Raw genomic sequence first — 26,469 nt, 5'->3', positions numbered from 1 at the left:
CAGCACCTGATGAAACTCCCTCTTCATCACAACAGTTAAAGCTGCAGGAGCTCTGCCCTCTTGACCAGATACAAAAGAGGGCAGGGCTCCTGCAGCTTTAACTGTTGTGATGAAGAGGGAATTTCACCAGGTGCTGCATGCATACAAAGGACACCTGCTAAAATTCTCTTTTCTATACAACTGTTAAAGATACAGGAGCCCTGTCCTCCTTTTCATATGGCCACCTTTAACCTTGCAATACAAACACATACACGCAAACAAATGTTTGGGGAAAAAATGTGGACGTTTGAAAAATGTGCACTGTCATTCTTTCAGCAGTGGGAGAAAAATGCATACATTTGAAAATGGGTGCTTACATTTGGAAAAAAATATATGCATGAGAATACACACACACACAAATCTTCCAATCTGATCCAGACACGAGTTAGAACGAGCTTTGAAGTGGAATTCAGAGTTTTGCTGATCCGTACATCCCTAAAATTTAAGACTTCATCCACTGTATGGAAGTTTTTTTAAAAAATGCTGAGCGATGCTTCTTGTGTCTGTCCTCCATCATGTCTAGTTTGACCCTGTCTACCCATATTTCTGTTTCGCGCAATACCAGTGCCTTTCCAGAAGCCTTATGAAAAGTTGTTAAAAGAGCGATAAGAGCTAACCAGGGGATGATTATCGTTGGCGTTTAGGAGTGGTGGCATTTTTTGCAGCTGCAGTTCCAAGCAAGCATTTAGTCAGTGGGCGTCGACAAGGAGCGAGTCCCTTTCTCAGTCGGATTACCCCAATAATTAAGCTGCCAGCCAGGGACATCAAGCACTTTGAGGAGGGGGGCAACAGAGGGGGAGAAAATGCACTCGGCATCAGAGAGTGGTGTGACTCTTTGCAGGGTTAAGCCTGTAATTTCTTTTATCTTAATCATTGTGTTTACATAAGGCCTTGGTTGGAACACTCTTTTTTTTTTTTAAAAAAAGTGTGTTTTTTAAATACTTTTCTGCCTGTTTCAAAATAAGACGAGCATTATTTAACCACTTATCCTTTGTTCCTGTGATTTGTGAGAAACAATTACGTCATGAGTTATCTTCTCTCTTTCTCTAGCCGGGTAAAAGCTTAGTTGAAAAGTAGGGGTGTGCACGGACCCCCCGCCCCGCCCCGTGGGCCGATCCGAAAATTTCGGATCGGCCCGCTCCACGCCGCTCCGCCCATACTCCGCTCCTCTTTGCCGCGGAGCTCCGGCTCTGAATCGGAGCTCCGCAGTGGAGGGGAGTGGCACCAGGTAAGGCCGGGAGAGGAGGGCGGGAGGTTTACAGGGCCCTGCTGCCATCGACGCCCGTGCGGCGACGGCGGCAGAGCCCGGTAAGGGACCAAGGGAGAGGGGGGCCTTACCTGCCTCTGTCCGCTGTCCATCAGTGTCTTCAATTGAGCCCGCTGTTCAACCCAGACTTCCTGGTTGAACAAGTGGCCCAGACTTCCTGGTTGAACCGTGGGCTCAATTGAAGATGCCGATGGACCGCGGACAGAGGCAGGTAAGGGAGAGGAGGGTGTGTGTGTGGGGGTTACCAGGCCCTGCCGCTGTCGCTACATGGGCGACAGCGACAGCGGCAGGGCCCGGTAAACCCCACTTACCTTTCCGGTGGAGCTCCGGATCGAGGCGAAGGATCCGCCTTCACCTCGATCCTCTTTGCCAAGCTCCGCTGGCCCCCCAATCCTCTTCGCCTCCGCCTTAAGGGCAGGCGAAGCCCCCCGCTCCGCTTCTAATTCGCCGGTCCGATTAGAAGCGGAGCACATCCCTATTGAAAAGTTAACTTCAGTTGGGCGTTTTTCCCGTTTCTTGAAGGTAGTTTTAGGCTTTGAAGATTCCAGCTGAATTGAAGAAGTCTGTTTGCTCATGCTGCGATCTGCATGGAATGGATAACAGTATTATTATACTTAACATTAGTTAGGGTGACCATATGAAAAGGAGGACAGGGCTCCTGTAACTTTAACAGTTGTATTGAAAGGGGAATTTAAGCAGGTGTTATTTGTATATATGGGTAACCTGGGGAAATTCCCTCTTCATCACAACAGTTAAAGCTGCAGGAGCTATACTAGAGTGACCAGATTTAAAAGAGGGCAGGGCACCTGCAGCTTTAACTGTGGTGATGAAGAGGGAATTTCACCAGGTTCTCCAAATATACAAATGACACCTGCTGAACTTCCCTTTTCTATGCAAGGGTTAAAGATATAGGAGCCCTGTCCTCCTTTTCATATGGTCACCCTACATTAGTTTCTGAGTACTTTAGGGTGCAATCCTATGGGTTGTGCCTTGGGTATTCGTAAGCCCTGGAACTCAGAGACTTACAATTATCCAGTGCATGGAGGCTGCAGCATCAAGGATTCTTTCCCCTGTGCTCCATCTGCCCTGCTTTTTTAGTTAGACAGCAGATTTTGGCAGTCTAGCTGTGGGGTTTGGAGTAAGTAGGGTGACCATATGGGTGAAGGCGGTCCTTTAAGCAGCTGAGCCTGAGACAGAAATGCTTGGCTAATTTGTATGTTCTTAAGATATCACAAATGTAGGCAGGATCTATGCTACTTTTTTAATAAGAGTTCATAATGGTATTTGTATCTGGTCACTCTACAAAAGAAGGCAGGGCTCCTGCAGCTTTAACTGTTGTGATAAAGAAGGAATTTCACTAGGTGATACAGGAGCCCGGTCCTCCTTTTCAAAAGGTCACCCTAGGAGTGGGGTGGGGGCACGAGCTGCTTAAGAAGGTGTCTAAATCAGCTTTTGCTATCTCCTCCCCCAGGATTGCCCGTTGTTCACCTCTTCTTTGCTCGGTTTAGAGGCAAATTCATCAGATAACCCAGGCCTGATCTACACGAAGCAGGATATTGCACTATTTTTATTTATTTATTTACTTATTGCATTTCTATACCGCCCAATAGCCGGAGCTCTCTGGGCGGTTCACAAAAATTAAAACCATTCAAAGTATAAAACAACAGTATAAAACCATAATATAAAATACAATATAAAAGCTCAACCAGATAAAAACAGCAGCAATGCAAAATTACAAATTTAAAACCATGTTATTTAAAATTTATAGATTGTTAAAATGCTGGGAGAATAAAAAGGTCTTCACCTGGCGTCTAAAAGCATATAACGTAGGTGCCAAGCGAACCTCCTTAGGGAGCTCATTCCACCGCCGGGGTGCCACAGCAGAGAAGGCCCCCCTCCTGGTAGCCACCTGCCTCACTTCCTTTGGCAGGGGCTCGCGGAGAAGGACCCCTGAAGATGACCTTAGGGTCCGGGCAGGTACATACGGGAGGAGGCGTTCCTTCAGATAGCCTGGCCCCAAGCCGTTTAGGGCTTTAAATGTTAATACCAGCACTTTGAATCGGGCCCGGACCTGGACTGGACTATGAAAGCAGTATATAAAACGCAGGAGCCACACCAAGCAGAATATAGCGGTATGAAAGCGGAATGTGGTATGTGTCAATGGGCCCCCGCAGTGGTCTGTGCACTTCAATACCGCTATAAAGCAGTACTGTGGCTCCTGCCTTTTATATACCGCTTTCATAGTGCAATATCCTGCTTCGTGTAGATGAGGCCCCAGCCCCAAGGACTTTGTATCGGGCCCAGACATTATTATTATTATTATTTATTTATTTATTTATTTATTTATTTATATAGCACCATCAATGTACATGGTGCTGTACAGAGTAAAACAGTAAATAGCAAGACTCTGCCCCATAGGCTTACAATCTAATAAATCTAATAAAATCATAGTAAAACAATAAGGAGGGGAAGAGAATGCAAACAGGCACAGGGTAGGGTAAGCAGGCACAGGGTAGGATAAAACTAACAGTATAAAGTCTGCACAACATCAAGTTTTAAAAGCTTTAGGAAAAAGAAAAGTTTTTAGTTGAGCTTTAAATGGTGTAAATGTGGCCTTAGAGGGCTGCTGCCTTAAGGCTGATTCTTCAGCTGGTATCTCTACACTTGATGCCTGGTGATTGAACTGAGGGGGTCATCTACACCAGGCAGGATATTCCACTATGAAAGCAGTATATAAAAGGCAGGAGCCACACTACTCCTTTATAGCAACATTGAAGTGCACTAAGTGTTGGGGCCCATTGACACATACCATACACCGCTTTCATAATGCTTTCATAGTGCTATATCCTGCTTGGTGTAGATGTGTCATGGCCCCCAACAGTTGTCAGGGCACTTCAGTACCACTATAAAGCAGTAGTGTGGCTCCTGCCTTTTATATACCGCTTTCATAGTGCAATATCCTGCTTCGTGTAAATGAGGCCCCAGGCCCAAGGACTTTGAATCAGGCCCAGACATAGACTGGCAACCAGTTCAGCTAGAAAAGTAGCAGCATAATGTGGCTTGTTGGCCCGTCCCAATTAACAATCATGCTGCCCTATTTTGGACCATCTGAAGTCCCCCGACCATTTTCAAAGGCAGCTCCATGTATAACGCATTGCAGTAATCCAGATGAGAGGTTATCAGAGTTCATCATTTTATTTATTAGAATATTTATGGATCCCCTTTATGCCCAAATGCCCCTAAAGTGATATACAACATTAAAAGCAAAACAATCCAATGAAGAATGGAGTGAGCCATGTTAAAGACACCTAGAGAGTGGAATAAATAAAAATATTGTAAACCCATCAGAAACTATTTAAAGCCCACGGAATCGTTAAACCAGCAGCAACAGAGAAGCATGAAACAATTGGGTCAGTTTAAAAATACATTGTCACTGCAGGAGCTGAAAACACAGCAAAGGCATAGTGGAGTAAAAGAAGGCTTTGTCGCCCGCCTAATGCTCGAGAGAGGAGTGAGAGAAATGAGACCTCTTTCAGGAGGGAGTTCTACAATGTGGGTGCTGCTACCAAAAAGTCCCATTCTTGGGTCTCCACCAATGGCACCTCTGAAGGTGGTGGAATATAGACCAAGGCACAGTGCCTGGGCAGGTTCATGGAGGAAGAAGGCCTTCTTCTGGTGTCCTGATCTCAAGCTGTTTAGGGTGGGGAACTAGAACCTCAGCCTCATGGGTCAAATCTGGCCTGCTAGGGGGTTACCCAAATGGCCCTGCCCACTTCTCCTGGCCCCACCCCGTTTCTCCCAACCACTAGGGTGACCATATCAAAAGGAGGACAGGGCTCCTGTATCTTTAACAGTTGCATAGAAAAGGGAAGTTCAGCAGGTTTTATTAGTATCTATGGAGAATCTGGTGAAATTCCTTCCTCATCACAACAGTTAAAGTGCAGGAGCTATACTAGAGTGACCAGATTTAAAAGAGGGCAGGGCCCCTGCAGCTTTAACTGTTGTGATGAAGAGGGAATTTCACCAGGTTCTCCATATATACAAATGACACCTGCTGAAATTTCCTTTTCAATACAACTGTTAAAGATACAGGAGCCCTGTCCTCCTTTTCATATGGTCACCCTACCAACCACTGATCACTTGGCGGTTTCCCAGTTTGTGTGAGTGTGGCCTCAGCTAGACCTGCTGGTCTAGCGTGATGGAGGGGTGAAGATCTCATGATATTTTTATCGTGAGGTCTCCCACTCTGTTTACACATGGCACATGATGACCTTGGAGGGAGATGGCGTCACGGCTGCCATTTTGTTTTTGTTTTTTAAAGGGGAAGGAATGCACAAGCATTTGTGAGCAAAAGGTAAGTGTTTTTTTTTCCTGCTCCCCCACCCCACCCCCGATGGGTGCAGAGCTCCTGAGGAGCTCTGTGCCCCATGCATGGATCCCAGTTCCTCACAAGTAACTGTGAGGAGCCGGTACAAACTATGACGCCGGCCCATACGTTCCGCGGTCTTGGGATCAGCCTGAGTCCGTTGAAAAAGCAGGCCTAAAGTGTAGGGCAAGATCCCGTGGCAAAGGAGGGATTATCCTTCCCTGATCCCATGATCCCATGTACGTCATGTGAACACACAGGGACAATACTGGGGATCACCCCTGGATAAAGCCCCCTCTAGCTATGGCCTGTGTTTCATCTTCTTCTAAAAGGTTGCAATTACCATCCTAAAGCTCAGTTACTGGCCGTAAGAGGACTGAGGTCTTCAGCCTACAACCCTCAGGAGTGTTCCTTACCACCACTACCTCAATAAGTTTTGGAAAGGCAGGGTGAAGCTGGAAGGCCTTTTGGTGGGGGCACAGCCTGTAGGCCCTTAAAGTCCCATGATACAGTTGGGAGTCCTCACCAATTTGGAAAGTATCTGAATTTAGATTAGATTAATTACAGACATCTGATAGATGTCCATCAAATTAACCCAATTTACATTTATAGTTCTGGATAAATGCCAAAATTTCTACTATTATCAATTCATTCCCACCCATAAAGATAGTTTAGGGTAAGGGGTTTAAAGAGGAATATAAAAATACTGGGGAAAGCTTTGTTTTCTGTTTGGTGGAAGGAATGAAGATGGCAATGGAAGACAGATGGGGATGGACTGTCGAAACTCCTTGCCCTGTGTCCAAACTCTAGCATTGCAAGGAAGACATCAGCTTGTTTGGGTAGACTAGGGTGACCATATGGAAAAGGGGACTGGGCTCCTGTAACTGCAACAGTTGTATAGAAAAGGGAATTTCAGCAGATGTCATTGGTAAGGATGCCGCACTTGATGAAACTCCCTCTTCATCACAACAGTTAAACCTGCAGGAGCCCTGCCCTCTTGACCCGATACAAAAGAGGGCAGGTCTCCTGAAGCTTTAACTGTTGTGATAAAGAGGGAATTTCACCAGGTGCTGCATGCATACAAATGACACCTGCTGAAATTCCCTTTTCTAAACAACTGTTAAAGATACAGGAGCCCTGTCCTCCTTTTCATATGGCTGCTCTAAATGAGTACACAACACCTTTTTCTGCCAGAATAAATAATAATAATAATAATAATAATAATAATAATAATAATAATAATAATAATAATTTCTTACCCGCCTCTCCATTTTGATTGAGGCGGGGAACAACAGTAAATATAAAATACATAAAACTGAATTAAGAACATAATATACATGGTTAAAACTTCCTAAAAACATTCTAAAACCATCCTAAAATTCCACTGGATAGAAGTCTCAGGCTGGGGCCCTTTTATCTCATGAGGTCTTATCTCAACTCTCACATTCTTGGATCAGGCTGGGATTATCCTCATTCCCTTATCTCATCTTCCATTTTCCAAATCCAGAAAATGCCATGAAAAAGCATGCTCGGAGAATCTAATGATACAGGATGGTTAATGACTCAAATATTTATAGTCTGCATTACATGTTATAAACTCATACTAGATTTAGAAATGCTAGCTGGGGAGGGTGGGTGCTTGTAACATATATATCACAATGCAGCAATGGATGTTGAATTCCAGAACATTTGGCAGAGGAGCCGGGGAAGTTAAGTGTGTGCGTTTTTGGCGGCAGTGCCGGCGCCTGGGGAGGGAGGACAGTCGTGAAGAAAGGACAAAACAAACAAAAAACAAACAAAGAAGGATCCAAAAATTAAGTGTAAATTTTGGTTTTGCCAACGCTGAATGTCACATCCCTCCTTTCGCATCAAGGAGAAATCAAGAGCTCAGCGAGGAGAGCAGCCTTTGAAAATATTCTTGGCTGCCTTTGCTTGTTTGTTAGTAATTGGAATCTATTTATAGCTCACTGTGGAGCAGCAAGGATTTGCAGTGGGTGATATCACGGTGGACTTTACAGACCATCCGTTTGTACTGTGGAGAGACCTCCTTGGTGTAACTGAGAAATCAGGCAAATTTAAAGCTCAGGGAGATTTGGGCTGAGGCTGAGGCTTTCTGGAAGGGGATGACATGCTCTCATAAACTCTCTTCCCAATGAAAGCGGGCACACTGTGGAGAAAGGATTTTTCCTAGCGTTTTCACCGACCTGCTAGTTTATGCAAAGGGAGCTTCGCTAGGTATGGGTGAACTCATTTGCGTCCGCCCCATCAGCTGCTTGCACTGTCACCGCTGCTGTCTGCCCCGGCTCATCAAGCCGTGTGAGCCTCTTCTGTGGTTCGGCCTGATGAGCACTCAGCAGCCATGCGGCTGCACTGCCGAAACGGCACAATTCCCCTGCTGTGACAACGGCAGCCGTAAAGGCCCCATTTGAGCAAGGGTAAAGGTGCGAATGCTTCTGCTGCATCAATGGGGCCTTTATGGCTACCCATGATGCAGTGGGTGGAAGTGTGCAATTTCCAGAGCCTCCATTGCATGCTGTAAAGGACCCATTGTAGAATAATAGAATCATAGAGTTGGAAGGGGCCTACAAGACTATCGAGTCCAATCCCCTGCTCAATGCAGGAATCAATGTACATGGGGTACCCTGGTAGTCACCCTTCCAGAAACTGACCAGGCCTAGACCCGCTTAGCTTCATCAAGCTTGCAGCATCCCATGCCATCGCACCATTCTGCGGTTGATACAGCAGGAAGGGGAGTGCACAATTTTGGCCGGGGGAGTGGACAGCTGCCGAGTGCTCACAGGTCCTCAGGAGAACTCAAGCTCGGGTCCATGCTTGTGCCACAGGTACCAACATTAAAATCACTCTACTGGCTGCCAATTAGTTTCCAGACGAAGTACAAAGTGTTGGTCATTACCTTTAAAGCCCTACATGGTTTGGGTCCAGGTTACCTGTGGGATTGCCTTCTCCCGTACAATCCACCCATGCACACTCAGGTCCTCTGGGGAGAACTTACTACACTCATCCAAAACTAGGCTGACAACTGTTACCCAGAGGACCAATTGCCTAGGGACGTTGTGAGCTCTCCCACACTAGAGGCCTTCAAGAGGCAGCTGGACAACCATCTGTTAGGGATTTATTTATTTATTTATTTATTTATTTATTACATTTTTATACCGCCCAATAGCCGAAGCTCTCTGGGCGGTTCACAAAAATTAAAACCATAATAAAACAACCAACAGGTTAAAAACACAAATACAAAATACAGTATAAAAAGCACAACCAGGATAAAACCACGCAGCAAAATTGATATGATTAAAATACAGAGTTAGAACTGTAAAATTTAAATTTAAGTTAAAATTAAGTGTTAAAATACTGAGAAAATAAAAAGGTCTTCAGCTGAAAAGAGTACAGTGTAGGTGCCAGGCGGACCTCTCTGGGGAGCTCATTCCACAGCCGGGGTGCTTTAAAGTGGATTCCTGCACTGAGTTGGGGGTTGGACTCGATGGCCTTATAAGTCCCTTCCAACTCTACTATTCTATGATTCTATGATTCCATAATTCTGTTGCTCCCAGACTGTGGAATGGCCTGCCAGAGGAGATTGATCAACTTAACACTCTCTCCAAATTTAAGACAGCCATAAAGACTAATCTCTTCTGGCAAGCCTACCTAGATGAATGTTAAACAAGAATTTTTAAGATATGCTGATTGTTATTTTGATGCTGTATTGATTTTATATGCTGTTTTAATTAATTTTATGCATCTGTTTCATACTGTATTGTACTAATGTTGTTCCCTGACTCAATCCAAAGTGAGAGGTGGGAAATAAATAATAATAATAATAATAATAATAATAATAATAATAATAATTATTATTATTATTATTATTATTATTATGGTTCAGGGTGGGGAGATGACACGGATGTGAGGGAGTCCATCAGATTCCCTGTCTCAGTTGGGCATGTACCACATCACTTACTTTGACTCTTCTATCCTGTGACACTCCCCTCCACCTATATAATATATAGGAGAGATCTGGAATGTGATACACTGTGATACATTTTCTTGCATTGATTAGAGCATGGAAATACAATCTGGTGCCTTTCAGATGTTTGGACTACAACTCCCATTAGTACCATCCAGCATAGTCAAGGATTGTGGGAGCTGTAATCCAGAATAATTGGAAGGCACCAGGTTGCCCAACAGTGGGTGAGTTTGGGCCAGTAATGATATCTTAATCTAACCTACCTTACAGGGTTGCTGTGGGGTGTGGATGAAAAATAGGCACATATCTAAGTTGGCAATTTGGCTCTGAGCAGATGTGTATCAAATAGTCTCTGCTTATCAAATACCAAAGCTAAGCAAACAAATGGGAGTGGTCAATTTTTTCCAAAACAGGGTGGGAAGAGCCCCTATTGTGTTTATTCTCTCTAGGCCATAGCTAGACCTAAGGTTTATCCCAGGATTGTCCTGGGGTCAAACCTGTTCATCTAAGTGCCACACAGGGCATCCAGCGCTCAGGCAGGGATGAACCCGGGATGATCCTGGGATAAACCTTAGGTCTAGCTATGGCCTCAGTGAAAGGAGTTGAGGTTGTTCCTGTTTAGGGATGCAATGCATATCTTTGGTTCTCATATGTCTAAATGAGAATTGCCTATTGACAGCTATGGATAAGTGTTCTAAGCAAAGCAATACATTTCTAAATTGCTATTACAGGCATGTGAAGGAAGCGGCCACTTCTTGCACTTGAGATGTTGTGCAATTAAGATGCCAACACAGAATAGGGAAATATGCAATTCAATAGGCCTGGTCTTTTCAATGATGTCTTGTAGGGTTGCCATATTCAAAACCGGGACATTTTTGGGGGGTGGGTGGGTGTAGGATTTTTTTTAAAAAAAACTGAGCAATATATAAAGTTCAAGGGAAAGCCCAGTTTTTGCAAAGCCCAATTTTTCAATTAAAACATCAACAACTGTAAAACCAAACATCTTAAATTCACTGCAACTTACTTCCAAGTAACAGATTTGAGGCTTGCAACCCAAATCCAAGGAGGTGGATTTTTGAAGGGCGATTTTTGGGGGAGTGACTTTCCTTTCCTTTCTCCCCTCTCTCCTTTCCTCTCCTTCCCCCTCGTCCCCCACTCGGTCACTCCCTCCCTCCCATCCCCCATAAAACTTTCTTTCTTCCCCCACAAATAACCCAGCAGCTCCACCCCACGCTTACCCTAAAGGTCTGACCTCAACCAGCCAAGCTCACCAAACTCCTTTGCATTGCATGGGACTCAGGTAGCCTGAGGAGAGCACGTGCGCCTTTCCTCGCTGTTGTTCCTCTTCTATGCATCCGCAGGCGCAATAAGGTGAGTCACGGTGAGTGACTCAGATGAGCCTGTGGAGGAGCGGTGATGCTCTAGAAAAGGCGCCAGATCGATGCATCTTTTTCTCTGCTGCCGTTGCCCCAAGGCAACGTTGCCCCAAGGCAGCCTCAAGGCACCATTTTGGAGGTCAGAATTTCTCTGGCCAGCTGGACCAGGAATCCGGGATTCTTGCCCTGCCAGTCAGGACATTTCAGAATCTCCTGGAAATCGGGACGTTCCTGGTTTTCCGGGACGTATGGCAACCCTAATGTCTTGGCACCTTGCACAACAGAAAGGTGGTTAGGAGAAGAACATAAGAAGAGCTGTGCTGGATCAGACCAAAGGTAAATCTAGTCCAGCATTCTGTTTACACAGGGGCCAACTAGCTTCCCACAGAAAACCCACAAGTTGGACATGAGTGCAATAGCACTGTCCCACACATGTTCCCCTGGTCTACATAGGCATACTGCCTCTGATACTAGAGTTAGCATATAGTCATTAGGACTGTAGCTACTGATAGCCTTCGCCTCCAGGGATTTATCCAACCCCCTTTTAAAGCCATCCAAATTGGTGGCCATCACTACATCTTGTGGTAGTGAGTTCCATAATTTAACTACGCACTGTGTGAAGAAGTCCTTCCTTTGATTTGTCCTGGATCTCCCGCCAATCAGCTTCATGGGATGACCCCATTGGCTTCTAGTATTTTGAGAGAAGGAAAAAAAGTCTCCTTGTCCACATTCTCCATACCATGCATAATTTTGTACACCTCTATCATGTCTCCCCTTAGCCTCCTTTTTTCCAAGCTAAACAATCCCAGCTGTTGTAACCTTCCCTCATAGGGGAGATGCTCCAGCCCCTTAATAATCTGAGTTGCCTTTTTCTGCACTTTTTCCAGCTGTATAATATCTATTTTTAGGTGTGGTGACCAGAACTGTACACAATATTCTAAGTGTGGTCGCACCATAGATTTGTATAAAGGCAGTATGATACTGGCAGTTTTATTATCAATTCCTTTTCTTTTAATGCCTAACATGGAGTTTGCCTTCTTTACAGCTGCTGCACACTGTGTTGACATTTTCATCAAGCTGTCCACCACAATCCCAAGGTCTCTTTCTTGTTTGGTCACTGCCAGCTCAGATCCCATCAGGTTTTACTTGAAATTTGTGGGGGTTTTGCCCCAACGTGCATCACCTTACACTTGCTTACATTGAACTGCATCTGCCATTTGGACGCCCACTCTCCCAGCTTGGAGAGATCCCTTTGGAGCTCTTCATAATCGCTTTGTGTTTTAACAACCTTAAATTATTCGGTGTCATCAGCAAACTTGGCCACTTCACTGCTCACTCCTAATTCCAGATAATTTAAGAACAAGTTGAAAAGAATTGGTCCCGATACTGATTCCCATGTGAACCCACTATTTATTTCCATCCATTGGGCGAATTGTCCATTTATGGTAAAGCAGCAGTTTCTGCAGCTGAAACTCTTCCCACGGCCTGAGTTTGATCCCAGCGGAAGCTGGTTTCAGGCAGCTGGTTTGGGTCAACTCAGCCTTCCATCCTCCCGAGGTCAGTAAAATGAGTACCCAGCTAGCTGGGGGAAAGGTAATCACAGCCGGGGAAGGCAACGGCAAACCACCCCGCTATTTGGCCTGCCAAGAAAACGTCAGCGAAAGCTGGCGTCCCTCCAAGAGTCAGTAATGACTCAGTGCTTGCACAAGAGGTTCCTTTCCTTTCCTTTCCTTTTCTACTCTCTACACCTTCTGTTCTTTAACCAGTTACTAATCCATAAGAAGACTTCTCCTCTTATTCCATGTCTGCTAAGTTGGTTCAGAAGTCTTTGGTGAAGGACTTTATCAAAAGCCTTTTGGAAGTCCAAGTAAAAAATGTCCACCGGATCGCCCCTGTCTACATGTTTGTTGACACTCTCAAGGAATTCTAGAAGATTACTGAGGCAGGACTTGCCTTTGTGGAAGCTGTGTTAATTCTTCTTCAGCAGGACTCAGTTTTTCCTCTAAGCTAAACAGTCCCAGATAGGGGAGTTCTGTCTGCCATAACCCCAGTATCTTTCTTGGTCAGTCACGACTAGCTCAGATCCCATCAGCTTATATGCAAAGTTGGGATTTCTTGCTCCAATGTGCATCACTTCACACTTGCTTACATTGAACCACTTTTACCAGTTTGATGCCTATTGTCCCAGCTTGGAGAGATGCTTTTGGAACTCTTTAAAATCCCCTTTCAGTCTAAGCCCTCTAAACAATTCAGAGGCATCACCAATCAGCACAGTAAGCAATGGTAGATGGGAAAGAATAAGAACAACCCAGCATGAAACGATTTAGCTGGCTACTAAATTTTGAGTGGGGAATGGTATTAATTTATGTTAGGATGTGGACTAACATGTGAAATACCTATTTGCATAACTTCGCTCTTGTCATAAGAACATATTTTTATACCAACTTATTGAAACATGCTTGTTATGATTATAAGTGTGACAATAAATAGGGGTGAGGGAGCCATTTGTCCAGTTCTCATGGTGTTGGAGGAAAATTCTGAGAGTGCCTTGGACTGCAAGAAGATCAAACCAGTCCATACGCCAGGAAATAAAGCCAGACTGCTCACTGGAGGGAATGGTATTAAAGGCAAAACTGAAGTACTTTGGCCACATAATGAGAAGACAGGACACCCTGGAGAAGAGGCTGATGCTAGGGAAAGTGGAAGGCAAAAGGAAGAGGGGCCGACCAAGGGCAAGATGGATGGATGATTTTCTGGAGGTGACAAACTTGACCTTGGGGGAGCTGGGGGGGGGGCGACAGCCGACAGAAAGCTCTGGCATGGGCTGGTCCATGAAGTCACAAAGAGTCGGAAGCGACTGAACTATTAAACAACAACAAGCTAATTTCACACTTTTGAAACATCATGCAAACTGAAATTTTTTTTGCACTTCTTCCAATTTTGCAATGGAGTTCTCCAAACAAAACATGTCTACAAAAATATGTATATTATGGAAAATAACATTAAAATGTATTATGTTAAAAAATGCTTGCAAAAATGCGCAAATCAGGCAAAAATGCTTTCAAAATCCATGTATTCAAAGAACTGTACACAAAAATGAATATGGATTTTTATGAAAACTGAATCCCCCCACTCAAGTTTTGGATGGGCTGGAGACATTCTTAAAGAGGTAGAATTGTCTGTCCCTAAAAATAGCACTGGAGAAACAGTTCCAGTCATTTAACTTGGGTGAGTATCACCAAGAAAATGTGTCTCTTTCACCAGGGCTCCATTGCTTGTTCAACCTCTTCACCCAGATGTGACTCTTTCTTTTTCCTAGGTGTAGAACTTGGCATTTATCCCTATTAAATTTCATTCTTAAAACAACAGAATAAAATTTAATAGGGATAAGAAAAAGAAACCAAATGCACAGTTACAAGATGGGGGATACTTGGCTCAGCAATACTACAAACAAGAAGGATCTTGGAATTGTTGTAGATCGCAAGCTGAATATGAGCCAACAGTGCGATATGGCTGCAAGAAAGGCAAATGCTATTTTGGGCTGCATTAATAGAAGTATAGCTTCCAAATCACGTGAGGTACTGGTTCCTCTCTATTTGGCCCTGGTTAGGCCTCATTGAGAGTATTACATCCAGTTCTGGGCTCCACAATTCAAGAAGTATGCAGACAAGCTGGAGCGTGTTCAGAGGAGGGCAACCAGGATGATCAGGGGTCTGGAAACAAAGCCCTATGAAGAGAGACTGAAAGAACTGGGCATGTTTAGCTTGGAGAAGAGAAGATTGAGGGGAGACATGATAGCACTTCAAATACTTGAAAGTTTGTCACACAGAGGAGGGCCAGGATCTCTTCTCCATCCTCCCAGAGTGCAGGACACGGAATAACGGGCTCAAGTTAAAGGAAGCCAGATTCCAGCTGGACATCAGGAAAAACGTCCTAACTGTTAGAGCAGTACGACAATGGAACCAGTTACCTAGGGAGGTTGTGGGCTCTCCCACACTAGAGGTCTTCAAGATGCAGCTGGGCAGCTATCTTTCAGGTATGCTTTAAGGTGGATTCCTGCATTGAGCAGGGGGTTGGACTCGATGGCCTTATAGGGCCCTTCTAACTCTACTATTCTATGATTCTATGATTCTTTCCTCCATCATTTGTGCTTCTCTGTTGACAAGTTCCAATACTGACGATTTATTTATTTATTAAATTTATATACTGCCCCATAGCCGAAGCTCTCTGGGCGGTTAACAAAAGTTAAAAACGGTGAACATTAAAAAGTATACAAAATTCAAAACCATCAAAAATATACAGACAACACTATAAAACAACAGTATCCATTTAAACAACAACAGTTCTGGGGTCCATTAAAAAACAAACAAACTTAGCATATGTTGTTAAAAGCTGTTAATTCAATGATGTTCCCTCTATCCACTGGTGAGTTATGTATGCCCACTAACCATGTGGATTATGTTGGGAAGGGAGTAACGAAAACAAAAATACAGAGCTATGGTGATGGTGTGAAGAACCCCTAAGGAACCATCTCTTCTTCTGCTGAGCTAATGTTAGGTGACATGGTGCTGGGCAGCACTTGGTAGGTGAGTAAGTGGAGGATTGTTCCGAGCTGTTACAGCCAGCAGCTTGCCATAAATAAAGTGACGGAGGAGAGCAGCCAGCCAATTGAGTCAGTGGGATTATGGGAGAGCTAGCTACATTCAAGAGGCGCAACTCCCAGATCTGTTGGAACCTTGCAATAATAAGCAGGCGCCTGCAGATCACATGTTGTCACTTGTCAGAAACAGTTTGCTCCTTCATTTGCTGCGGTAGCCTTTGGGTTGTGTTTCTCCAGTGCGACATATATCATCTCTCAGAGGGCTTTGTTGAGTAACCGCAGCATTTCCCGTTTCCACGAAGACGAGATTAAAAACAACCACTGCAAAAGTATTCTCCCTCCCTGGGAGAAACTTCATTTTAGCCTCCAGCTTGCCTGATTTATAAGCTACATTCCAAGCTAATAAAAAACCCCATTTCGAAAGCGCAAGGTGAATCACCATAACGCTTTCTCCCTCTGCTTTAACACACTTTGGGCTGTGGGATATGTATTTGGAAACCACGTTGCTGCAAAATATGTTGCCTTCAGGAGAACCAATGCTAAAAGCATAGGAGCTTCAAGCCACTCAGGAAGCGAGATCCTCAAGCTGTTCACACATGGTACACGTCTCCTTTTGGGTACTCATGGATAGAGGAAGTCTATCATTGGCTACTATCTGAACTGAACCTCTGTGTACACACGTAGCATAAGAATAGGCAGAGCAGGGTTGGGTGGATCTTCATTTTTGCTTTCTTCCACATTGAAATGTTTTAAATCTCAAGTTCTTTCTATCCTGATTATGGAGAAATTTGTGAATGTAGGCAAGTTCTTATAAAAGTAATAATAATGGACCAAACAAAATTCTCCCAAGCTGTTCAACTTCTACATGGAACTGCTGGAAGAGGTCATCTGAGGTCTTGGAGAGTGGTGTCATCAATAGGCATATGACACACCCAACATTACCTTTCTTTTCCATCTTGGGAATTGGAGGTTCTGAGCCCATGCCGGAGGTCAGCAATGGAGTAGATGAAAACTGAGGCCATAGCTAGACCTAAGCTTTATCCCTGGATCATCTAGGGGTCAAACCTGTTCATCTAGGTGACACACAGGGGATCTAGAGCTCAGGCAGGGGCGAACCCTGGATGATCCCAGGATAAACCTTAGGTCTAGCTGTGGCCTGAGAAACTGAAGCTTAATCCAGAGAGGAAAGACGTGCTCCTGGCCAGTAGAAAATCTGGGAATTGGACTTCAACCTCTCTTAGATAGGATGGCACTTTCCTTCAAAACTCAGGTTTGCATTCTGAGCATGTTCCTGGATCTGGCCTTGAACTTGGATACTCTGGTACTTGTCATGGCCCTAACTTAGGTTGGTGTCCCAAAACATCATCAAAACTTTCCTGAAAGTTAAGTGTGTGATGTTCTGTTATGTTGTCTTTCTTTGCTTGTTTGCCCCCCCCCTATTCTTTTGTAGAAAACAAAATTGTTAAAAAGGTAAAACTTTCCTGAAAGGTGAAGGAAGGTCACAACTGGTAAGTGACCACGGGGACATGCTCATTCTATAAGCTTCCCACTCTTTTTAGAAAATGATGCAGCCAAATTTCCAGGAAGTGCAATTTCTGGGTTAAGGTTAAGGGAAGCCATCAGCCATTTTGCCAGCATCAAGGAGGCCATGAAAATGACAGGGTTGGCAACCAGTTCACTTTTCCCTTTTACTCCAAAGACTGCCGGTATCATTGTGGCTTGGAGGAAAAAACTAGAGGTGTGCACGGTCCCCCCGATCCGCTTCTCTTCCAGATCTGCAACTTCTGGATTGGCTCCGCTCTGCTCTGCTCTGCCTATAGTCCGCTCCGGTTTGCTGCGAAGCTCCGGATCTGGATCAGAGCTCCGCTTTCCCCCCCATAGGCTTGCATTGAAATCCAAAAAAACCTACAACTTTTTTTCTGTTAAAGTTAGAAACCTCAAATTCAGCACCATGACACCTCATGGAGGTATACACATGCATGCCAAGACTCAAGCCAATCCAAGCCTCCTCTGATTTTTGGGGAATTTTTGAAAACCGGACATCCCATTTTCAGACATGGACTGTTCTCCAACATTTTGACAGATAAAAACTTGGAAGCAGGCACATCTGCATTCATGGCAAGTTTCAAGCAGATTCCATCATCCCCTGATTTGGGGGGGCTTTAACCTCCAACGCAGCACCCCTAACCCCAATTCAAACACCCCTTTCTATATCTCCATAAATTTTCACATTAGAAACCTCAAGTTCAGCACCAGGACACCTCATGGACGTATACACACACATGCCAAGACTCAAGCCAATCCAAGCCTCCCCTGATTTTTGGGGAATTTTTGAAAAAATAGAGTATCTCAGGGATTTAAAGCTGCAGACAGCTCAATGGGGCCATTTCAAAGGAAATCCCAACATGCCATGAGTTGGGGAGTAGATAACCCTAAATATGAATCTTCTTCCACACTTGAAAAATTGATTTGGAACTTCAAAAAGTCTAAGTGAGCGCAGGAAGGACTTGTCCCCCGAGACAAAGCAAGACACACACAAACCATCCCTGCGAGGCAGGCAGGGGAGGAGGACAGGCGGGCAGAGAGCCAGGCAGAGATATGCCATAGATCTAGTATGGGGGAATCAGTCCCTGCAGATGTCCCACCACAGCAGCACCCTGGGGGGAAGGCACGCAGGCAGGCAGGCAGGCAGCAGGCATTTTGGGGGGCATAAGGAAATGAGGCAAGGATGGTTTGTTTCAAAGCCAGCAGTAAGTCATGCATTGCAAACCATCCCTGCGAGGCGGTCATAGAGGAGGAGGACAGGCGGGCAAAGAGCCAGGCAGAGATACGCCATAGATCTAGTATGGGGGAATCAGTCCCTGCAGATGCCCCACCACAGTAGCACCCTGGGGGGAAGGCACGCAGGCAGGCAGGCAGGCAGCAGGCATTTTGGGGGGCATAAGGAAATGAGGCAAGGATGGTTTGTTTCAAAGCCAGCAGTAAGTCATGCATTGCAAACCATCCCTGCGAGGTGGTCATAGAGGAGGAGGACAGGCGGGCAGAGAGCCAGGCAGAGATACGCCATAGTTCTAGTATGGGGGAGTCAGTCCCGGCAGATGTCCCACCACAGCAGCACCCTGGGGGGAAGGCACACAGGCAGGCAGGCAGGCAGGCAGGCATTTCTGGGAGCATAAGGAAATGAGGCAAGGATGGTTTGTTTCAAAGCCAGCAGTAAATCATGCATTGCAAACCATCCCTGCGAGGCGGTCACAGAGGAGGAGGACAGCCGGGCAGAGAGCCAGGCAGAGATACGCCATAGATCTAGTATGGGGGAGTCAGTCCTGGCAGATGCCCCACCACAGCAGCACCCTGGGGGGAAGGCACACAGGCAGGCAGGCAGGCAGGCAGGCAGAGAGGCGGGCATGGGCCAGTGGGCACAAAGGAGCTGGTACCTTGCACAAGTATGGCATAGATCTCTGGGGGAGTCAATCCCAGCAGATCCAGCTACCACACAAGGACGGCTCCCAGGCAGGCGGGCATGGGCAGGCAGGCAGGCAGGCAGGCAGGCAGGCAGGCAGGCAGAGAGGCGGGCATGGGCCGGTGGGCACAAAGGAGCCAGTACTTTGCACAAGTAAGCCATAGATCTCTGGGGAAGTCAGTCCCAGCAGATCCAGCTACCTCACAAGGACGGCTCCCAGGAAGGTGGGCATGGGCAGGCAGGCGGATGGGCATGGGCAGGCGGGTGGGAGGGTGGGCAGGCAGGCAGGCAGGCAGGCAGAGAGGCGGGCATGGGCTGGTGGGCACAAAGGAGCTGGTACCTTGCACAAGTATGCCATAGATCTCTGGGGGAGTCAGTCCCAACAGATCCAGCTACCTCACAAGGATGGCTCCCAGGCAGGCGGGCATGGGCAGGCAGGCGGGCAGGCAGGCAGGCAGGCAGAGAGGTGGGCATGGGCCGGTGGGCACAAAGGAACTGGTACCTTGCACAAGTAAGCCATAGATCTCTGGGGAAGTCAATCCCAGCAGATCCAGCTACCTCACAAGGATGGCTCCCAGGCAGGCGGGCATGGGCAGGTGGGCGAGTGGGCGGGTGGGCAGGCAGGCAGGCAGGTGGGCATGGGCCGGTGGGCACAAAGGAGCTGGTACTTATTGAAGCAGTTACTTTGAGTGTGGAAGATGATGCAGGCTTGGAGCATTAACGTTGCTGCTGGATGATCCACCTGTAAGGGCAGTAATGTGCAAAGTGGAAGTGTTGGATGACATGGAAAAACCAATCCTCAGCCAGAACCTTCTAAAGGGCAACCAGTGGACTGCTGGAGTTTTCCTCCTGTTCCCGGGGGCTGGGACGGATCTCTGCCCAACCATGGCGTGCAGACAGAGCCTGTGCCCAAAATACCCCTGGCCTGTGCTCCTGCTCGGAGGGATATAGGTGACGCAGCCCACTTCCAAAGCACAGGTGAAGGCAATGGGTTGCATGAATTGAAGTGACAGGTTGCTTCTCAAACCCATGAAACTGGTTCACATGCAGTTATTTCAAGGTAGGTCTCCAAAGGGTGACCCGTCGACTGCTGGAGCTTAGCTTCTTCTCACAGGTGAAGTCAATGAATTGAAGTGACAGGTTGCTTCTCAAACCCATGAAACTGGTTCACATGCACTTCAACTTATTTCAAGGGAGGTCTCCAAAGGGCGACCGGTGCACATAGGGGAAGTAAATGAATTGAAGTGTCAGGTTGCTTCTCAAAGCCATGAACGTTACAGAGGAAGAGGGGTTGGATGAGACTGGGGAGATAGCCTCGGCCTGCTGCTGCTCCTCCTCAGCACCCACATCCTGGAGGACCGCCTCCTCCTCCTCCTGCCCCTCCACTGTGCTGAGGACCTCGTCTATCAGCTCTGGAGACAGGTCCATCAGCAGGCTCGTGGCCTCAAACAATAATGAAGGAGTTGGGGATACTCCTCCTCCTCCTCTAATGGCACTGCTGCCGCCTGCCTCTTGCAAAGGGGCACTTTTCCCATTCCCACCCTCAAAAAGAGAACGCCGGGTGCAAGTTGGAGAAGAGAGTGCCTCTGCCTGCTGCTTGTCCTGCTTCTGTTGAGGAGCAGCCAGCCAAAGACTTGCCCGTTTGATTTTCACAGCAGGAGAGGCAGCCTGCTTACTGGTGCCAGCCTGAGCCTTCCCTTGACCACCACTGCTTTCAGCACGCCCAGCCACAGACGTGCGCCTGCTCCCACTTCTCATGATGATAATAATATACTACTACTACTACTACTACTACTACTACTACTACTACTATGTATTTAGGGAAATGGGACAAGTGTGTATGCTTTGCCCAAACAGGGTTTGAAATGCTCAAACTGTATTGGCTTTTTTGCACTTCACAAGCAGTGCACACAGCACACTCACACAATAACACACAGTCACACACACTGTCCAAGTAACACACACAAACACACACACACACACACACACACACAGAGAAAATAGAGAATAATTTTTTTTTGTATTTTTTTGTATTTTTTTTTATATATAGAAGAAAGAAGGAAGATGAAACACAGTCAGGCTTTAAGAGGGGGAAGGGAAGGGGGGAACCAACCAACTAAACACTCCAAAATTTAAAAATAAAGTTTATATTAAATCAAAGTAAGGGAAAAACACAGAGCAAACTAAGCAAAAAGTCAGAAACAAGCAAACAAACACACACACAACCGAACCTAAATCCTAATCTAATCTCCTCCAACTCCAAACACAGCAGCAGCACCTAACTAACTCCTCTCTCCACAAACGCCAACCCACAAAGAGACACAAAGCAGAAAGCTCTCAGGGTGGCTCTGCCTTAGTCCCCCCTCCAACGCTGGGATTGGAGGATGCTTCATGAGGTCATCAATTCTCATCAGGATTGGGAGTTGAATCTGCCTGTCATCGCTAAAAAAACCCTGCTGCTTTTACCCTCTCCCGCTTTTTTTACATATATTTTTAAAAAATATAGCAAGCGAACCGCACCACGCAGAGAGCTGAGAGTAGGCTCAAAATGACCCCCAGCCATGACTCTCTAAGCACAAGAAATTTCAGAAAGATAGCTTAAAAAACAACACAGTTATCCCCTATTCTTTTCCGCAATGCAATCCTATGGGCAAAATTATCCAAAATGGCGGGCGGAGCGCTCCGTGAAAAGAGAAGCGCGACGCCTATCGCCGCTTCGCCATGCTTCTAAGGGTCCCCGGTCCGCTTCTTCTCCGCCTCTGGGCAAGGCGGAGCAGGCCAATTCACTTCTGATTCTCCGATTCTAATCGGAGCGGAGCACATCCCTAGAAAACACACACACACACACACCACCCAGTGATTGAATGGATTTGGCAGAAGGAGACAGATTTGGCTCAGTCCCACGAGGAATTGATTTTCTTATTTTTGCGTTGCCTCAGTTTTATATTTGTTTTCCAAATTCCATGAGTGTGGATGTGTGGAGGAGGTAAATCCCCAAAGACAGCTGGGAAAGAGAAATGACAGATTCAGACAATCAAAGATGCTGGTAGCTTCATTTAATTAACTAATGGCCTGCATGGAGATGTAATGGGGTTTAAAAAGAAAAAAAAGCTTTTACAGCACAGCTCTGAGCCAGCAGCATCTGTAATAGCCAGATGATGGAACTTGGTTTTTTTGCCTTCTCCCACCCCTTGAGATTCACAGCACAATGAAGGAAAACTCTGATAGACAGCACGGCTTGTATGCAAACAGATTACTCCCCCTAGTGTTTCTGAACAGCAACTGCACCCAGTTTCACACTAAATCAGACTTCCCCAGCCTTGGACATGTTGTTGGACTTCAACTCCCATCTCTCCAGCCAGCATGGCCAGTTGTTATGGATGATGCGAGTTGTAGTACAATATCTGGAAACCCAAGATTGGAAAAGCTGAACTAGAACCTTGAAACTAAGGGTCTAGGGAAGTATTTCCCATCTTTTAATCTTTTTTATTATTTTCACAACAAACTAACAAACATATAATACAAAACAAGACTAACCCCCCCCCCAAAACACACACACACACACACACACACACACACACACACACACACACACACAAAGAAAACATACGAAGTTAAGATGGACGTCCGATTTTCTCCACTGCAAAAATAAGTAACCCTATTTTCCCTTGCTCTATAATTACAGAATTCCAAGTACCCCTCTTTCTCCAGTCTTAAAATGTTCTTCTTATTTGTTGAATCCACAAGTAAACAAATCATTGTTTTCTAGGTCCTGCAAAAAGTCTATAAGAGGTTTCCATTCAGTTCTAAATGTAGATTTGACTTTTCTCTGATTATTGCTGTAAGTTTCACCATCTCTGCCAATTCCAACATCTTCACTAGACATTTGTCTGTCATGGGTACTATTACTCCTTCCCACTTCTGTGCGTACTGTAGTCTTGCTGCTGAAGTCATGTATAAGAGGATCTAGAGAAGTATTTCTCACCCATCTGATAATTCAGCCATGGTTTCCTTTCTGAATTAAAACTGGAAACCAGATTCCGGCTGGACATCAGAAAAAACTTCCTCACTGTTAGAGCAGTATGACAATGGAACCTAGGGAGGTTGTGCATCACCCTTGAAAGTCTGAGTTTAAATCCCTGTGTTTTCAACCATATTAATGCTGAGTTTTAAAAAAATCAAATGAGGAAGAAAGTGAAGCTGGCAGATTCACCCATCCCTAATGAGAGGTGGGGGCTACCTTTATGTCCTGGTGGTTTCATTGCATCTACAGCTATCCAGCTGGAGTGAGATGGTGTCTTCAAGTGCCTTCTCAGCCCACCTTTAAGGTGAACAGCCAAGGACATAAGAGCATAAGAAGAGCCATGCTGGATCAGACCAAGGGTCCATCTAGTCCAACACTCTGCTAACACAACCAGCTGTCGACCAGGGACCCACAAGCAGGACATGAATGCAACAGCACCCTCCTGCCCATGTTCCCCAGCAACTAGTCTACATAAGCATACTGCATCTGATACTGGACAAGTAGACATTGATAACCTTCTTTTCCATGAATATGCCTAACTCCCTTTTAAAGCCATTCAAATTCATGACCATCATGTCATCTTTCCATATTTTGACTATTCACTGTGTAAAGAAGTCCTCCCATTTAATGAGCTGCGCCAGTGATTGGATTAGGGTGAAGTTGCCCATGCAACTCTCAACTTACGTATAAGGGAATCCCATAGCGCTGGCTTGAGCGATCTGGTGCTAACATAGTTCTGTTCGTTGTAGATCCCTGCAAGTTAAATAAGCTTGTGGATCTTTATTAATATCATATATCCTGCCTTGCGTCCTCATGTAGGATGTGTGGGAGCAAACACTTTACAAGTTGATTCTATGGATTGCATAAAATAAGGAGAGTGTTCCTATCTATACCATGAGAATCAGCCTCCTTTGTGCTAGTGGAATGTTGGGATATACAAGTATTCTCCACTGTGAAGTCATCCCTGGGGTCTATTATGCTGTGTGAAGAACCTTCTAGTCTTCTGGGTGCAGTACTCCGAGCAGTAAACAGGAGTCATGGCATTCTCCCCGTCCACAAAAAACATTCCCATAAATAAAGGCGACACAACTTTCGAGGTGCATCCACGAGCTGATGCCATTCGTTCCAAGTTGATCTACACTTTCTACCTGATTGACCATCTGCGGGGACTCAGTCATGCTGTCCCACGGCACAACATACAGGATTTTCTGGACCCGAAGAAACGAAAGAAGCTGATGCTTACTGACCACCACCAGCTGGTCCGCTTCAATGTTACGCCGATCCGGAATGTTATGGTCACTCAAGAGAAACGATGGCGCAACCGTATCCAAGTGCGTTGCAGCCACTGGCCCCCTTTGACCATGTGGGCTTCTTCGGTCTTGAACAGCAAACTCTTCAAAGGTTTCATCCTTTTCCTCATCTTCCTTAACATGCTGGTCCTCATGATCTCAACGGAGATAGTGGAGAACACGGATGAAAAGTTTGTGAAAATGAAGATAACTCTGGAGGTGATCATCTGGGTAATTATACTCATCTTTATAGCTGAGATTGGGCTGCATTGGACTATTAGCTTTCGGAAGTACTGGACGAACCCCTGGAACATCTTTGACTTCACTGTCACCCTCGTATCCTTCATCCCAGAGTTGTTATATCTGTCAGACAAGACCCACAATGTGGCATTCATACGGCTCCTCCAGGTTTGCCGTGTGCTGCGCTGCTTAAAGCTCTTCTCCAGGGTCCGGCAAGTCCGAGTTCTCATCATGGCCATTGCCAAAGCCCTGAAAGCCATGGCCTTCATTCTGGTGCTCCTCCTTTTCTTCTTCTACGTTTTTGCTGTTTCTGGCATTTTCTTCTTTGAGAGCTACAGCCGCTCAGACCGGGATGATCTGATGTACAACATGTACTTCACAGACATGCCCAATGCTTTGGTGACTGTCTTCATACTCTTCACCATGGACCATTGGTACTCTCTGCTGCAGGACTCATGGAAGGTCCCGGAGATCAACAAGGTAATCAGTGGCCTGTTTGTCTGCCTGTGGCTTCTCATTGGGGCCTTCATCTTCAGGAACCTCTTTGTGGCCATCATGGTCACTAATTTCCAGAACATACGAAGTGACCTAAGTGAGGAAGTGCATCAGATTGTGACTCAGAACCAAGCAGACAAATTTAAAATGGAGCTCCTGGAAAGGAGATACAGCATGCCCCAAGCACATCCCGACCGGATCAACACAGTACCGGAGAGAGTAAGTGCAGAGACAGCCTCGGTTGCTCCATCCACAGAGTTTCCAGAACCCAGCTTCCATGAATATCACACTGGGACCTTAGACTGGGAGACTTACATCCACAAGAATTTGCCAGGGCTCTATGAGGCTGACGAGGATGAGCAGGTTGTGTGGCCTCGTGATTCCCTCTTCCGCTACTTTGAGCTGCTAGAGAAGCTGCAGTACAACCTGGATGAACGCAAGCAACTGCAGCAGTATGCTGTGTTGGCTCTGTCCAACCTGGAGGATAAGTAGAGAGGATTCTGGATTGCCTCAGGAGAGAAGAAGCCAGTGCATCCAACACTGGAGGAAACCAAAGGCCTTACCTTTCACCTGGTGCTATCTCATCAATATCTCTCCACAGCCCCACTCAATCTATGATGGACCCTAAATAACGCACAATGTTAGTAGTAAACCTAAAGATGCTCTCTCTCTCTCTCTCTCTCTCTCTCTCTCTCTCTCTCTCTCTCTCTCTCTCTCTCTCTCTCTCTCTCATCTATCTATCTATCATCTATCTATCATCTATCTCTATCTATCTATCTATCTATCTATCTATCTATCTATCTATCTATAAAACACCAAACATACATTGTGTGTATCAATTTAAGAGCATCACAGGATGCCATATACTAGTTTGCACCAGTTGGGGCTACAACCGCTATTTACATAAGGGATGTAGAACCCTTGCCTTGGGGCAGAGCAAATTTGGACCACCTGGGGTCCCAATCTGGCACTCCATGTTGTTTTGCATACATCCTGCACCTGCCTGAAAATGTCACACCACCACACAGCGTGCATGTTCCAATATTCCCCTTTTCGTGCTCTCAGAAAGGCTACCTCGAATGTTTCAGCGTGTTGGAGAGCTGACCCCACCAGGAATTGAACTGGAATGCTGTGTTTCTTTATGGCTGTAAATAAATGGCAGGCATCTTACTGGAGGGCTTCATGGCACCATGTGAAGTATTACTTTAGTTTCTCTGTCCTGTATCTACTCCCATCATTGGGTTACCCTGAGTTCTAGTGTTATGAGAGCATGTGTGGGGTATTACTCTATCCGTGTTCCCATATATGCATCATTTTTAGGGATGTACATT

The 26,469-nt window shown here is 45.8% G+C and overlaps 2 protein-coding genes across 2 annotated transcripts in view; both read left to right on the top strand.

Moving 5' to 3' along the window:
* LOC134401988 (MAP kinase-interacting serine/threonine-protein kinase 1-like) overlaps positions 1 to 26,469 on the top strand; it is a 758,389-nt gene that overhangs the window by 374,142 nt on the left and 357,778 nt on the right. The gene's annotated exons all lie outside the window — the stretch shown is intronic.
* On the top strand, positions 24,152 to 25,630 carry CATSPER2 (cation channel sperm associated 2). Its single transcript, XM_063129925.1, has one exon. The coding sequence runs from the start codon at positions 24,152 to 24,154 to the stop codon at positions 25,628 to 25,630; it is 1,479 nt and encodes a 492-aa protein (XP_062985995.1).

The sequence above is a fragment of the Elgaria multicarinata genome, chromosome 7 (genome assembly GCF_023053635.1).
Source record: "Elgaria multicarinata webbii isolate HBS135686 ecotype San Diego chromosome 7, rElgMul1.1.pri, whole genome shotgun sequence".
In the NCBI taxonomy this organism is placed as follows: domain Eukaryota; kingdom Metazoa; phylum Chordata; class Lepidosauria; order Squamata; family Anguidae; genus Elgaria; species Elgaria multicarinata.
Note: the sequence above shows the minus strand (reverse complement) of the source record. Positions and strands in the feature narration are given on the sequence as shown.

What these genes read in the sequence shown, in the direction of transcription:
- CATSPER2 (XM_063129925.1), top strand. Translation starts at nt 24,152, where the DNA reads ATGGCATTCTCCCCGTCCACAAAAAACATTCCCATAAATAAAGGCGAC.